Source organism: Vanessa tameamea, chromosome 20 (genome assembly GCF_037043105.1).
Source record: "Vanessa tameamea isolate UH-Manoa-2023 chromosome 20, ilVanTame1 primary haplotype, whole genome shotgun sequence".
Lineage (NCBI taxonomy): Eukaryota > Metazoa > Arthropoda > Insecta > Lepidoptera > Nymphalidae > Vanessa > Vanessa tameamea.
Window position 1 is genome coordinate 57,038 of NC_087328.1, and position 17,581 is coordinate 74,618.

The window sequence follows — 17,581 nt, forward strand, 5'->3', positions numbered from 1 at the left end:
CAACGTGCTCCTGTCAATGTCACGTCCACAGATAACTAACTGACCACAGATATGCAATACGGATCGCTTCAACAAAAAACCTTTTGCCTATTCATAAAATTCAAAACGCAGTATAATTAATACTGTCTCATTCGAAGCTATTTAACACGAGTCAAAGTAAATTGCAATAATAACCTAATACGACATCGCTCGACTTCACACGCAAAAATACAAAAATTAGGAATTAGATATACATATGCAATTTTATCATTGTTGAAAAGGTATTTCACAACATACGAGTCCAATCGAACGTATCATTTCTTAACTAATACAAAAATCAACAATTGAAATAATTATTTACGTCGATAAATATTAATTGCCTAATTTCCACGGTTCATAAATTCGAGTACAGATCGCCCAGACCGTTTCATGACTCCGTAACAAACAGCCCACAGACTGCAGATAATGGCAATGACTGACTCCTTTCGCACTTCAGTTTTAACTGTGGGCGACTTTACAGATTGTATTTTTGTCATTAATAGTTGTAAGTCGCGGGTCGCTGGGTAATTATTTTTGATATTTCGTTGTAAATCCTATTAATGTTGCTTCGTAGGAGAAAGGCTGTATATCCTGAAGACGGATTTATAGGTTCTTGTCTCGGGTACTAAATACTGTACCAAAGACAGTGTGGGCTACAAATGCTTACTTAGAAAATATTGAAGATATCGAGGGCTCGACAAGAGCAAAAGTTATTGCAACGAGACAGTGATAACAAATATAGAACATATTTGACTAATTAAAGTTTTTTTTTTTTGACTGACTGACCTAAGCGCGTGTTTCTAACGGGAGGAAATTTTGCACAGGAATTTCTTATAGAATGTTACATAGGTCAGCTCAAAGAAATATATTTCAATATTCATCTCTTAAGGAGGTTAAATGGGGGTGAAAGCTTATATGGAAATTGGCTATTTCTGATGTTAGAAATATAACGATCGGAATGTAGGTTTGTTTTTTTTTAGAATATTCATCACCTAAGAGGATGAAACTTATGATGGAATTTTGTATGGAAAGTTACTGTTTTTAGAGTTAAAAAATGGCGCCAATTATATTATAATATCAAAAGTGGTAAAATGAGGGTATGGGCAACATTCAGTCACAAAGATGCGCCGCTCCACATTAAATGATTACGGCGAGCATTTATATGAGTGATGCTCGTACTTATAAGATGTCTCACGTCTGTTTGTGTGGGACGACTAATTTAGGAATAATGACGGAATAAAAATACAAATTAGATTATATTTGTTGAAGCATATTATTTTTATACATAATAAATAGTTATTACCTAAGGTACCAAATTCTTGGGCACGTGTCGTTCCAACGAACGCAATTGAATCAATCGACCTCTGAGTGAAATCTTTGAAGAGTTAGATCTGACCCCGCTGACCATTGTCTATATTAGTATCCCGTGAAACATTTAAATCCCACGAATACAATGCTCACATTCCGTCGATACTGTCACTAGATTTCTCTAACACCACGTGACTCCATTGAAGATATTCAGTGTTTACAGCAAGTATAAATAGTCTATCGTCACGGCTAATTGCCAACTGACTAACGGCTGCCACGTAACCAGAGACACACGTCGAAATTTAAATTCGTGTATCAATATTTGATCGAAAAGAGGTCGTATAGCCGTATGCTGCCTCGCTTTTATATCCAAATGCGTAATTCGATAACATTTGGAAGTAATAATAATTAATAATATTTTAATTTAATTATGATTTACATATTTTTCTCCAAGTATTTTTATCTTTATTTTTCTTCTTTTCCCTTATGATGATGCTGCATAGAAACTCTGAACACAATACGATCTTGCAAAAAATTAAGAATCAATTACTAATTTAAATCTTCAATTAAGTCTCCAGTACTTTAGAGGTTACCGTTGGCTTTGTTTACTTTTGTTAAATGGATTATCGATGGTAAAGTGACGTGTACGTGACGTCGTCGGTATGGTGACCATAGTTTTCGATGTCAAGGTCGAATCAACGTACCATCATGGCCGGGAGACGGCATGTCTCTGCCCGCCGGTTCACTCACCTCTCAGCACAACACGTTACAGTGTTGCTTGGCGGCGAAATATATTAACGGTTTGCAACAATGTCACTGAGATGAATACAGTTGACATTTGTTTAATATACCGAACGTTATTTAATGTCACGAGCATCTTGCGTTTACTTCATTTCACATTAAATTTATTCGCTGATTATCTCTTGGGAAGTAAGAACACTCGATTGATAAATAATATCTGCCACAATCGGGAGTTCAATCGACGACCTCCCCGAGTCTCTCTTGTACAGTCGCAGTGACCTCTGTCCCAAATGAGCATTGTATTCATGAATATAAAAACGTCACTGATAACGAAATAGTAAATTGTCAAACATCGTTATCTGTCTTTGTATCAAAATCTGGCTATCTAATCGGCGGCATTAGGCAACAAATCGATTTCCTTATTCGATTTTCGTGATGTTTCAACTGTGACAGGGTGTTCTTGACTTCTGTGCCAACAATTTAATATGAACTTGGATTTTTTTTGTATATTACGTAAAGAAAAGGTGCTGTTCACCTGACCGTGTGTGCTGCAATGCATTTGTAACTGAAGGCATATAACAGTATATACTAAATATATATAATATAACAAATAGGTAATACAAATGTATGTACGAATATAACAGTCATTCGTGCTATTTGCAATACTGCTGCTACTCGTACTTCTAAAACCAATAGAATGTCCTAACGGAGCAGCCTGTACACGTTGCTGTATACGCGTTACGAGGGACCCCTCACTGTTTAATTCATTGCTTTCTGAGATAAAGTGATAATTTCTTTAAAATGGCCTTCAATTGCAAGTCGTTTCGTTTCAAACGAGTCGGTCGCCGTACTTTTATTTAACGCAAATCAAATGGAGATAAAGTTAAATTGATAAATGTTAAAGTCGAGATTAAGCCTATCTGAATTAATAGTTGTTGGTTTTTGTTGGAAACACTGTTTACGAGCGCTGCCCGCGCCTTACTTCGCTTGTCGTGGGATGAGTAGAGGCAGGGCGCTCTGCCATCCTTTTCTTCTCATGTGTGAATAGCTGTATAAGATGATGTACGTCGAGCCATATCATCCATTCCTCCATCCAAAAAATGCTTGGAAGCTATCCTTAAGCATACTGGTAAGCTTAATCCCTAATAAGTTATATACATATATTTATAACATATAAGAAAGTCTATAAGTTTGTGACAGATGAATCGAACCTGTGTTGTTTTATAGAAAAAATAATACGGAAACCAATATTTTTATCCAGTCATTTTCATGCGTTTATTGCGTTTTTACTACGACAAACAATTTAAGGAAATTCAAAATAATGTTTGCCTTCAGAGTGCAGCGGCCTCGAATTTTTCATCTTTAGAGTTAAATTACTGGCATTAAAATAAAAAAGCACCGGTAACAGATAAAGACAGATATTTATGTACGAAGCTTTAAGTCGCTCACCACATTTTCGGTAGCGTCACTTCATCTTGTACTTCTAAATAAATTCCCCTTTAACACTTGTTGAGGAAATATATTTAAAAAAAATCATTGAATTGTAATGAATTCAATGAAGTTGAGTAGTGAACTCTTGGCTCCTCGCGTCACGTTGACGTCGCACGCCGAACGCGCACTCGCATATTAGTACAAACAGATGCAAACAAGAACCCGATACATTGAACCGGTCAGCGCTTATCTCCGATATAAATCACGATCTCGTAAACATAATGACCTCAATAGTTTAGATGTGAATATTTATTTCAATTATGCGATCAATTAATTGTTATTATATCTCGACTCGGAGCTCCGACGGTTCTAAACACGGCGCTAGATGTACGTGTACATTAATACAGAATCAGAATATCGGTTCATCGGTTCATAGGTTCATAGGTTGAACCGATTTTTCCGACGAACTAAAATCTGATTTTTGAATACAGAATGTATTTAAGAAGGCCGTTTCGTATTTTGCGATTAGTGACATGTGGTTTTGATTATTAAAAGATGACATGTAACAACCCGTAAATATTCCACTGCTGGCCAAAGACCTCTAGACTCTAGAGGAAAAGGTTTGGAACCTTATCCGCCACGCCCCTCATATGGTCGGTGACTATACCGTCTAATATTATCAATAAAACATGTCGCTGCTCATTTCACCGAGATGTCATATCTTAATAGTAACCTGTCCATTTGTATGGTAGGTAATATGTCTTGATTATATTAAACAGCACTCCAGAGAACGTGTCCGGCGCTGACCCGGTTAGGTTACCGACAGAACGTCCGGCTGGAGTTACTTTCATCGCTTAGCCGACGAAGTTAACTAGACACGTGACGTGGCGATGCTGAAGGAGCACCGAAATCCCAGCAAGAATAATTGAGCTCGTATCATTCAAATGGAAAATAGATGCATTCAATAAAGCTTCCTTTCAAAGACGAATTTGAGTAAGTGTCTATCTCTTGAATTTATTATACATAATGTAACACAAATGGCGTTCTCTGTTACGAAATATTTTCGACAAATAGAAGACATGATCTTTGACTCGATGCTATAAAAAATAAAATAAAATTGTTAATTAAATTGGGAAAATGTCACCCAGCGGAACAGGTTTAAGTGCATAATTTATGTCATTTAAAAATGGTTTTAAAAATAATTGAATATTTAGTGTTGATATACGAGGTTGCGGTACAGGGGTCTCGGCGCGTCACTTCGTACTGACAACACGACGAGGAAACACGGTATGTTTGTGTTTTACGAATTCGATTCGATATGGAATTACCATATTCGTATAACTTATTACGTAAGATGTATATTTTAGCTCTGTTTACTACATCTTTTATGATTTATGATAATGTGCCGACGACGTTGAACAGTTTTCTTCGGTTTTAGCGTTTTTCGATCATGTCATAGTATTCTGTAGTACGGTTCTTACAAATTAAACTATAACAACTGAAGTCATCAACAAAATGAGCAAAGACGCAGAGAGAAAAATTTACTTTATAGTCACAAAATGTTTATTAATAACACAATGTTCTCTGTCGAAGTCAAATCGAGATTTATGTATGAATCAATAATGGCCCCCGCTTAATTCTGTGTTGATATATAAAACTAACTAACAGCTTAATTCGACACGATTACCAGTTTTTATTATAATTAGACAATTAATAATTTGTAATTGAGACATGACGACATGACGTCGCTAGGCCGACTAATGGCTTAACTCATTTCGATATTATTAGTGTCAAAAACATTATGAGAGACGTCGGGTATGACAATGTTCCACACACTAAATATTTCTCATGATGATTTACATACTTAAAGGTATATATTAAAGAACTTAAGAAGCGAGTTCGAGTCGAATACGTCCTGTAGTGCGCTCGGAGCATCGGCGTCTCGCACATTCGCACATCGTGCGCGACACGCGGACACACGCGGACACACACAGACACGCGCAGATCGCAGAGTGCAGAGCCATGTCCAAAGATGCAAACTCTGATGTTCTCGCTCTGTTATTGGAATATAAATGACAATTGACAATATGGCTATGGTCGTCACATCTCTAACGAGCCCAGCTCTAGAGACTATTCAGATACGTGTTCTCAGCGAGATATTCATTACATTTTGATTCGACGTTTTTAGTGTGCTAGGAAGTTGTTCACAGGGAAGGTCTCGGTGGCACATGCCCTGTTTTTTCTGAAACAATAAAAATAGTCACAGATATACACCGAAACCTGCGTCATTAATTACTTTACTGTTACAGACTGACATTCCCCTTATTATAAATTTATTTTCCGCTTAATAAAATATAAACTCTTGGAGCCCAATGCTAAGTGTAATTCATCTATTTTGAGATGCGGTACTCTCAGTAAGTGATACTGTTGTTAAGTCAGCAACTCGAGAGATAATGGCTGAAAGCATGCGGCGCTTTGAGCGACGGGAAGGTTTAAATGATAGAATGTTAGGGACGATCAATCTTAGTTTCCGCATATGTAAAGGGTCTATCAATTAATGTTATTTCGCTCGGTGACAGTCCGCGGGAGTGATGTAAGTGTTCGAGTATTCCCTCTGACCGCACTGCCGGGTAATGCTCAGCGACATTCATGACGCCCGCGGCTACTTCAAGCTACTTCAAGCTGCTTGCAGCGAGCGATAAACGACAATTGAACGAGCTATACATGTATAACAGTAATCAGAATGTCATCTATAGATTACGTAGTGCGTCACCAGGCTTTAGATAACAGCGCATTAGCTTGATTCGATAACTAACATTTTACAAAATTAACGAAACAAAAAATCTAATTACATAAACTCAATCAAGTGTCGGGCAGGACTCACGAAAGGTAACAAACCGCCGAATGGCGTTCTAAGAAGAGGAGTCGCAAGAAATACGATAATTATCGTTTTGAGCTCGTGACAATGTATACAGACGTATCGATGAAACTGCTCTGCTCTGCTACCGATAATGTTCATTGCAGTTGTTGAGTTTTTGCGAACTACGGTTAGTCACGTCACAAGGATCGATGCGTTTTCTTATTTCAACAAATGGTTTCTTGCATTGAGTATAGTTCAACAAAGTACCCGTGCGTGCTTTCTCGGAGGCGGTCCACCATCAGACCATGCGCGATTTTAGAGAGGGAGTGAGAGTAACGGAGTGTGCTATCGAGTCAGAGTAACTAAGAGTCCGGCCCATAGGCGGTGCGGCAGTGCGGCAGTGCGCCGCGTCACGTATTACTTGATATAATTTATCTTTATTATAACGCATCTAATACATAGAGACGGAACAAAATCCTAACACTACGAAATACTTCATTGAGTAAATCAGTCAATTTAATCTGAGCGCGGCGTTTGATCTCCAATAGGGCCGTATCTCTCGTATCATCGATAATTACAACACTATCGAAATCTTAATCTACAATATTTAATAAATAGTTGGATTTGCTTTACAATAGATAACGACTTTTTAATAACTAGTTTTATAACTGTACAGCGTGTATTCGTATATTTTTATATATCGTGAATAAAGCCCTTTCGTAATTAACATTGTTTAGATGGGTAATATCCATAAAAATAATTAGAATCGAATCGAAGACTGCGCGTTAAAACCCAGGCCATCTGCCATTACATTAATCTTTATGTGCTTAATATTTTTATAACTCATTTCGCGTTTGGCGGAGATCTGGATCGTAAGGGAAACTGCTCGTGCCAGATGTAAATCTGCCACATATATATCCTCCACCCCGTAGTGAAGCAGCGTCGTAAAATAACTTCCAAGCCTTCTCAAAAAGTCCCCTCCGTTTTAGCCCAGCAGTTAGATAATACCGGATGTCACTTTGTAGAATGCACCAACATTTGTAAACTAAACGTTTAAAATAATCATCATGTCGATAGCACGACGTCGCGCACATCCCTAATCCTCACTAAAATAGTTGCGTCGTCGTAGCAAATATCGAATCTAAATCTGTCTGGGAGTTATGTATTGTTCGACTTCCACTACACGCGCGACTCGACTACCGCTCTTATTAATTTTGGGATCTATTTGCATATACCCGTACCGGTCCGTCGGATTAGCGCTTGTCTTATCGCGAGATGAATTCCGGCGGCGCGCGGGGGCGCGCGGGGGCGCGCGGGGCGCGGTGATGTTTTATTCTTTGCGGTGGTATCGCATGCAACGATTTTTTATTGCTTGACTAAATATCTCTAAAGTTTATACAAATGTTTTCAAATTAATTTCGTCTTACGCTGCTCCCTTCTTGGTTCGGGTGGTTAGTATGGCTTTGTGCAAAACGCTCTACATAGGTACCACCCAATCATCATATATTCTACCGCCAAACATCAGCGCTTTTGTTGTTATTCGGTTTAAAGGTTAGTGATCCAGTGAAACTTCAAGTACAAGGGACGTAAATTCTTGCCTTCCAAGGTCGTTGGCGCGTTGATGATGCAAGGAGTATTTAATGTCTCTTAGTGCCAATGTCTGATCGGCGGTGACTACTTATCATGAGGTGATATATCAGATATTAGCCAGTCTGCCTACCTATTTAAATTAAAAATACCGCTGTGTCTTGCGCTAGAAAAAAGTGTATGTTCGTCCATTCGGTATCGAGTCGATTCAATAATGCTGCAATTAGAATATTTTGTACACAATCTTTGACACTAACTGTCGTCTGTCTTCTGTAAACTTACCATGTTATCGCGTCACGATCTCCTCGAGCTTATATTCTTGAAAATATTTTCGTACTTTCTTATATTCTTGTTTTTGTAATACTGAATATCATTAGAATGAATACTCAAGTTATTTCGGTATACTTTGCATATTAAAAATGAAACACAATCCGTAAACTATCCACAAACCCGTTTTAAATTATTTTCTCATAATCAGGTATATTGATATTGAAGTCTTCGATTGATTAAAACGGCTTCGCGTGCGTCACCTCCCGCACAACGACATTAACTCATCGTGTCGATTTAAATACGTGTTTATTGATTTATTTATATAGCTAATCGCGCACGTTAAATAATTATTATAAATTAATAATTCGGTTGCGTTTTTATTTCATCTCGTGCTCGCCGTAAGCCAAAACATCGTGAGGAAACCTGCATGTGTGCATCAGTCGCACAGTGTGGAGCGGAGTGGTAGAATGCGCACCAAAGCTTATCTTTAAAAGGACAGTCCCTTAGCCCAGAAGTGGAACTATTAATTCTTTAAATTAGTCTACATCCGGTTTTATAACTTTTTATTTTCCTTATTCATTCGTTTAGTATATGTCTTGTTCGTGTGGACACCCAGAAGCTAGAAACACTCGTGATGTTTCAATATTGTTAGTTTATTTGCACACGTACTCCGCGGAGACTATGAAACACAAAAGTTAGATAATGGCAGAGTCGAATGGAAATTATAAAAATGAACGTCGTCTCCGTATTTAATCAACGAGTCAACAGTTGCCGCGGGTCAGCGGTCAGAAAGAACAAGAGCCGCTTGGTCGCTATCACTAAGAGTGACCTTGTGGGTACAATTTACGAGTTTGTAAAATTCGCGAATAATTCGACAGAAATCGTAAGCCGTGCAGGGCTGCCATGCATTATACACTTGCGTTTATTTCTAAATAATTCTGCAACGTACACACAACGGCTGTGGAGACGTTTACAACGTTTGATTTTAGAAGTCGTTCGTGTACGGAATATAATATAATATTTAATATTTGTTAAATTTAAACCATAAATTATTAATTATTGCTATTTCGTATGTATGGAATGTTTTTTTTTTATAAATTACAAGACTTTCGGACGTCATTGTAAAATATATGGACGTTAACAGATGCTAACGAGGACCACATTTCTGCGGTAAAATCACATTCAAAAGAAGTTGCAATGCAACGCTTTGAGGTTAATTTAGCCCTTCTAGCGACTAAATAAAATCGCACGTTGAATTTATACCCAGCTAATAGAACACGATCACAAGTCGTATAATGCGCGACGACCCTGATACGTCGATTTTGATGTATAATTAAAAGGATAAATAGATCTCAGCGGGCGGCTGACAAACGAGTATACTTTTAATTTCACAAGCTTAGATGCGACCTTTTCAATAATTTATTACTTATTTGCACGTTCAGTGAGTCCCGCTGGCGCGATATTTACGTCCCTGAGCCCGTGGAGCACAGGAGTGCAAAATGTTGCACGTTTTAATTTTGTCTCTTCAATAAATGAATTGTTAATGTATGCACTTAATAAAATATGCTGCACTACTCATACCCGTTTATGATGTTAAATATTGTTGGAAGGCTTTCACCGGGTGGTGTGGGTACCCATCCGAGGTCGCTTACGAGCGGAACGTTTGAAATGTAACTCACTCACCATTCAAACCGGAACACAACAATACTAAGTATTACTGTTTGACGGTCGATTATATGATGAGTGGGCGTGGTACCTATCCAGATGGTCTTGCACAAAGCCCTACCACCAAGTTTGGGTTTCTGCGAGCCAAGGTCACACAACAGACGTCGTTGTCTTCACGTATAAGTTTCATGTGTAATGGTTTAGTAGTTTTCGTGGAATGCCATTACGAAGAAACGACTCCCCGTTTATAAGCCCCGTGCTCGGGGCTACGGCGGACACCAGCCGGACACCAACCGGACACCAACCGGACACCAACCGGACATCAGAGGGAGTGTAGCGAAACGTCAAAAGCGCGTTCCCAGTACGGGAAGTGGAGTTCAAAGCGAAAGTATCTATAACCGTCGCGACGCAGCTGCCAAAACTTTTGCCGAAAAAACGTATCTAGAAATACTTTCGTCTTCCTAATTGCCGGCCAATTCCGTTATCAACGTCACGGGGTCGATGACTCCTGTTATCGCTTTCCACGCTTTTCAATATTTGTAAAATATTTGCGTGTTTGTTTATGTCATTCGGTTCGCGAGTTGTTTTAACAAGTATTTTATGGAATGTATTATCGTTAGTACATTGTTTAGAATTACATATATCTAACAGCTAGCGCGTTCAAATGTTTAAACAATTTTTGTGTTTCATAAAGTTAAGTAACCCGTGGTAAATATCAAAACTGCTCGGAGAGATCGTCTCTCGGAACACGAGGTGATCATGAAAAATCAGTATCGCTTGCCCGGATTTATACCTGCAACCTAAAATCGTTAAGATTCACGAGCTGTCCATTGCGCCCTCGGGGTTCTCGACGCCCTGTGCTTGTCTTCAGTACGTAGCTTTAGGGTTTTCGATTACACTTTCGTTAGTCTTCACACCTCAGCATACGAGTGGTCTGCGCAGTTATTTTTTCTCTCTTACGACGTAAAGCATTCTTTTGAAGTAATATATAGAAGCTAAATATTCAGTAGATAATAAATTCATGCGACTTCCTTGAAGTGTGTTTGAATATGAATTAATGTAAATGTGTAAACGAGACCGCACAGGCGTGCGACACGACCGCGACAGCTCTGTCTGACGACGACGCATCTCGAACTCATTTGGGAAGCGTACCTTGCTCATTAAATAAATATTTTTTTGTGTCATGAATGTTTAAAGTATTACCTAAATTATAGCTCGATGATAAGCCCTTATACACACGACATAGAGACATAGGTATATACGACAGTCTATAAAACTATTTATATAGCTTTTTTTTTGCGGTTTGTAACCTGCACTAAGCGCGTATAAGTTACCTTATGTTTTAATGTAATTATCAATAGATTCGTATGTAATATAGCGTGAACAATGGCATCCAATCAAATCGAAATACTCTTTATTTAACGACTTCCATAAATACTTCAGAGCTAGCTGTATTTCTATAGACGTAGTTTGTACCAAGCAGACCTGATACAATAACATGCCATTTATACTGAGGGTATTTTAATCAACGTCGTAAAGATATAAAAGTACGTTGTAATAATATATACAAAATGTATCGTGTTTTTTCCTACATGAAGTAACAAGTAGCAGCTCTACTCACTTATTGTTACTACTTACGTTTTTTTTATGCGATAGGTAAGCGGGCGGGCACGTGGGCCACCTGATCGTTAGTGGTCACCGCAGCCCATACACATTGGTGCCGTAAGAAGTTTAACTTACTCACTGATCTCCAAGGCGTCACCAACTTTGGGAACTACGTTATTATATCTTTTGTGGCCGTAGTTACACTGACTCACTCACCCTTCAAACCGGAACACAACAATACAAAGTATTGCTCTTTGGCTCTTGTGGGATGTACGATGCGCAGATGGTACCCAGACGGCTTGCACAGAGCCCTCCTCCTCCTAGTTTTCGTTCAGTTATTAATGTTATTCATAAATTGAGATGACTCTCATTTTGTCACATTGAACACATTGAATTATTATCAAATGAAATAAACATATTTTACAAAATTTATTAGTTATTTATTGAATGTATAGTTTCGAGATCATATGCTACAATATTGATAAGAAAACACGACAAATGGAGCAAAAGATTGACACGGTGGTACCCCAGAGAAGGCAGAAGGAAGAGAGGTAGACCGCAGAAAAGGTGGGACGACGACATCAGACAAGTGGCAGGAGTCATGTGGAACAGAGTGGCTCTAGAAAGGGATGAATGGAAAAGGTTGGAGGAGGCCTTTGCCGGCTGGCAAACAGATCTACAAGTGATAACCAAGAAACAGATATTAGTTTAATTTTTTTTTTATTAGTTAAGAGTTAGTGTTAGTTTTTTTAAGTTCAAATTTAATGTAACCTATTAAGAGATCTGAATAAAAGGCTATTATTATTATTATGATTATTATGCTACAATAGACAGTCGTAGTGCGCGTGCGACGCCGGGTCGTAGCAGTATGTTAGTCTGTCTACGCAGAGTGGGGGAATATAGAAATAACGGTCTACGGAATTAGACGTGACATTATTGTTTCTGCTTTACGACTTATTATTTGACAGGGCTTAAAAAACGCGGTCAACGCTTTAAAGCGCTTACTAAAAATCATATTTATAAAAATAATTATTAAATTCTATATTGTGGGATTGAGTTCTCGGCTTAAATTAATAAGAATAATAGCGAAGATGTCGAGATGATGCTGTTATTACAATATTTTAGTGCAGGAAATATTCAACTAAGGTTTACTGATCGTCCCAACATCTTTTAACCGATATCAAGTAAAGAAGAAAATTCAATATTTTTGTGTATGTTTTTACGTAGACTTTTGCAGTAAAGATAGTTATAACTATTGGAATTAGTAGATTGGTTGTAACTTTAAGCGCGTGACATCCCTTAGTGTACCTTGTAATTCATATGAATGAAATGTTATTTTAATGAAATTACACATCACGTTGTTTATAAACAACTTAAAAATATTCGGTAAGTTTCTTTGTCTGCGCGTTTAGCGAAATATTGATGCCTAAGCGGGAGTCAAAACCCGGTAAATTACACACGAATATATCATGGGTCTCCGTAGTCAAATGAAAATATAATCTAGTCAGTTCATTGACATTTGCATCACTATCAGACAAGAGAATCGTTGCATATTCAACATTCTAGGCGAATGATTTGTGGCCGCCATCTTGCTTAAAATAGACAATATCACTACTCATAACCTGTGAGTTCGCTCACTCACGAATGCACCGATTCGTACGCATACAAGACGTATGGCTTCAGTTGAATATTTTTGATCGTAACGATCTTAAACTATTTCAGATGTAAGTACGTAAGAGTTGGAGACTGCTAGCATTTACATTTAGAGACTGAGACAAAAAAACAAAAACTCATAATAACTTCAGTGTTTTGTTTAAAATCGAGCACAGGATAAGAGTAAGAATGTGTGTGTGTGCTGCTGTACTGTGCACGAGCGGCCGATGAAATTCGTACCGATAGGGTCTCATAACACTATACATCGATACAACACCAGCCATTTTGAAACACTGACTTATACAAATGTCTTGTACAAGATTTCACAACAAAAGAAGTCTCATTAGTTGTATTACCCACTATTATAGAATAAAACAATGATTAACTCAAGATCGCGCGAAGGCGATAGAGGTCTCTCAGAAGTATTCGTGTGATAACGCTGCATGTTAACTGTGTGCTGTAATACAACCGCGACCTGTCCGAGCGCCGTTGGGTCAGACGTATGGAACAAGTTTTCTTTGAAGTCATCCGTTGTCTATGCGGCATTTGAAGTGATGCTGTCGGATGACGTCCTCCTGACCGATTTCGGTCACGGCACAAATATAATCGACCAAATGCAATATTTCTACCCAAATGAAGTCACAGGATCTACTCGTAATACTCTGGTATTGGTGGTGGTCTCGTAACGGTCGCGGTTATCCTTTTACTACCTCAGAGGAGTGACTGTGACGCAATAAAATAAACATTCAGGGATTTTTGAGATGAGCGCGATATATATGGTTAGAAAAAATACGAACAAGATGATATATTTAGTGGAGCCGCACCGGAGGCGCTGCGAGACGCGAGCGCTCGTCACAACACGTGCCTTCACACGTCCCTTAGAATACATTCAATCATTCTTTGCACAATTCATTCAACGTATCCGATGTCTGATCGATGACTGATCGCTTGAACTTCATTACCCGTTTCGAAAACAACAACGGCGCGGACCCAATTATATTCCTAATTAATGTTGCGGTTGCAGCTCGTGTTCGCTTCATTTGTTGTCTGTGCTCCTTAATCACGAGATTAAGCAGGCACGGCAAATTATACTTCATACGCGTTGACGTCCGAGTTCAGAGAGGTCAACCTCTTTGTTAACTCTTTTTAAAATCTTGATTTCTTCAAGTACTTTCCAAACTTGAACATTTCAACAACATTATTTAAGAAGAGGTGAACATCCTTTTGATTTAGATTCCTTGTAGATTTGAAACTTTCGCCAATTATGTATTATGTTTGTATGTTATCCTTGTGTGCATATATTATTTTTAATTAACAAGTTGTCTACTAACCTATCTGTTTCCTATTGAACGGTAATTTCACTAAAACATCAATTCAATTAGTTAAATTCAATTATTCCATGTTTCCAATCGACCGACAGACAGACGGCCAATTCTCGAGAGAGATATTCTTAATAATAAAACTTTTTCTTATCTCAATATCCTTATCGAGATAAAACAGCCGCCGGTCCGGCTGCTCGTATCAGTTTATCTGAAACTAGATTTAAATGTTTTGTACTTTCTAAGACACTCACGGATACATAATTGCCAGTTAATCTTGCCGTTCTATATTTCCTCGCAAAATTAAATATAATCTTTGAAATTACTTTTTATAAAAGCTCGCATGCAGTCGATACGTTAGATGTGGGTAATAATAATCAAATACGACGTTATACATTACGACTTTATTTGATCCATTAATACAATACGCTCACCTTATATTTGTAGTACTACTTGATATCGACGGCTTGAACTCAAAATGTAATTACGAGAGCGACTGATTCATGACAGTTTTGCTATAATAAACTATTTACCTCCAAATTTTGATGTTAAAATAATTAATTAATGATCATCTGTTTTCTTATTCGAAAGCGTGGAACGACTCCTCGAAGAGCCGCTTCAGTGCTTCTAATTAAATATAAATCATAAAACACGGCGGTTGAATCAATTTGTTCTTTTCGGTTTCGGTGGTGACCACTGACCCACAAACCAGACCGTTATCGCTAAGAGACGGTCGCTACCGGATATCTTACCGACTCTTTGTAACTGATATTTCACTTCATTACTGTCGAGATACTCAATAGTATTATAGTATTTTATAATATTTAATCGTTATATTTTTATTAAGAGATGTTCGATAAGGTGTATTTAAAACAAGAGAAAGATTCAACGGATGTAAAAGGTGTGGAATGACACGCGGAAAAAGGAGGTGACTGTGGAGGAGGTGAAGTGTGAGTTGAGAGGCTAATGTGTGTAAGAATAAAGTACACTGCGCCGACCTCAGGCCGACCGACCGAGCGCAGGCGAGTGATATGAATGTGTTGCCCGATATCTATTGAATCATCGGCAATAGCAGCAATCATCGGGTTTATATTAGATAAAAAATCGGCTGAGCGTATGTCGCGTTGTTAGGTTTGCACCAGAGAATAATATTTGAAAAATATATATCAATAATGATGTAAGACCGAGCATTGTCCCTCTTTCACGCGGTGTCGCCACGTAATACTTTGCACAGATAGTTTATGGTCCGGAGAGTGGTATAGACTAAAATGTAAATCCTTAAACGAAAAATGTAAAGGCTGTCGAGTTGCGAGTAAAGAAAGGTCTATAAATATTAAGATCGCTGCTGTTTGCGCGGCCATTGATCATCGAGTGCCCGCGTGAGGTCGCATAGTGGTAGATTCATTATCGAATAAAATGACATACATTTTTAAATCTCGTATATGTTATTTATATACTCGCATGTCTATCCTCCAACGTGCATCTGGGGGGGGGTGTCTTTTCTTCTGCTGTAAATAACCTACCATTTAGGGTTACCATTTGAAATATCCATACAAAACCATTTATTCTAACTTTAAACCGTAGATATCGCTCAGCATGTCTGGTAAGTCTAATTGTCTAGCGCTAGTTTTTACGAAACGATTGCAATCGGACTGCGACCAACGATGCCGACTAAAAAATATCATTTACCTTTTAAAATGTAACTGATAACGATCACAGGTTTGGTATCGATTAATACTATATACTGCTATTATTTCGTCGAACGATTACTTCAAATGAAATCGCTAACGCTTAAGAAGTACTTCGGCATCTGCTACAGGTATGGCGGTAATCCGTTCGGTGCAATAATTAAAAATAACGCTTCCCAAATTAGAACATTACATAAAGAAGGAATTAAGCTTACGACTCGTGTTATTCTGCCGCGTAAGCGCTTTGCATTCAAAAACAATTTAAGTTTCTCATCTGTCCACAGTTTATAAAGAACTTCCTGGACTGTATTGAATCCACGGCCGATTATAGAGTTTGGAATATTTAGTGTATGAAGTGTCTGATTTTCACACATGACTTGTAGAGCGAAAATTTTGCGGATTCGTAAAGATGTTTGTAATTTATTGTTAAAGTTGTTTTACCTGTGAGGCATTATTAAGTGGTGTGTTCATTTTGTGTCAAGAGTGGGAACCGATCACACGATGAGGTCAACAATCACACACGAGATAAATGACGCTGATTATTCGTAATATCTGACAAATTTAAAAATAACATCTGGAGACTGTTTTATTTGTGTTAGAAAGCGTCAAATTGTCACGAAGAGAGGAAATACGTTAGCGATCAATAAATATTTACTACTTTGTAAGAGGCATATTAATTACATTGTAATCCATTTATAGACTGAAGCTATTATTAATACGAGGCCCTTATTTGTTACAGATTGTGAGACGGCGCCCGCAAAACCTCGGATCGTTTGCGGCTTCAGTAACACGAGTCGCGTTACAAATTCCAAGTGGTGCAATACACAATGCATTATCACACGCGTACGCGACATCTCACTCGACGAATCAAACGAAACATATCCACTTGAAAACGGAAGCAAACTGATTAAAGCTGCCGACGAGTTCATTATGCGTATTGATAGATCGTTTAAGCGAACTGTGCGTTGAATCAGCCCCAGTTCGGGCGCCACTACTCGATACGATTATATCGCGGACGTGTGTAAGAGTGCGCGTGTGTTTGTAAGTGTGTGGTATGCGCTCGTGTTAAGGCGTGACGGCGCCCGCGCGGCTGCCATGGGCGCGGCGCGCCATGTCTCAGCGCACGCGCCCTCTGCGGCTGCTGATCGCTGCGCTCGCGCTGGCGTCGTGCGCCGCGGCCCCCGCGCCGGAGCCGCGCGCGCAGCGCTCCGCCAACCTGTCCCACATTACGGGCACGTCCCGCACAATACAGATGTTCCTCAAGAACCGCTATCTCCAGCTGATGCCCGATGGCACCGTCAACGGCACCACAGACGTCAACAGCGTTTACAGTGAGTATCTCATCATTTTGTATCATTAAAAGAAACGTAATTTATAAATAGTTCAATAAAGAGGAATATGATAAGAGTTAACGTGTTCGATAATCAGTTGTGAAC

The 17,581-nt window shown here is 38.6% G+C and overlaps 1 protein-coding gene across 2 annotated transcripts in view; it reads left to right on the top strand.

Annotated features, from left to right (window-relative positions):
* The window catches only part of LOC113403777 (fibroblast growth factor 3), a 162,283-nt gene that overhangs the window by 27,277 nt on the left and 117,425 nt on the right, over positions 1-17,581 (top strand). For both annotated transcript variants that reach the window (XM_026644365.2, XM_026644366.2), the window contains exon 3: positions 16,885-17,476. In XM_026644365.2, the coding sequence (XP_026500150.1) occupies positions 17,257-17,476 (220 nt within the window). In that variant the 5' untranslated portion in view covers positions 16,885-17,256. The remainder of the gene's footprint in view (positions 1-16,884; positions 17,477-17,581) is intronic.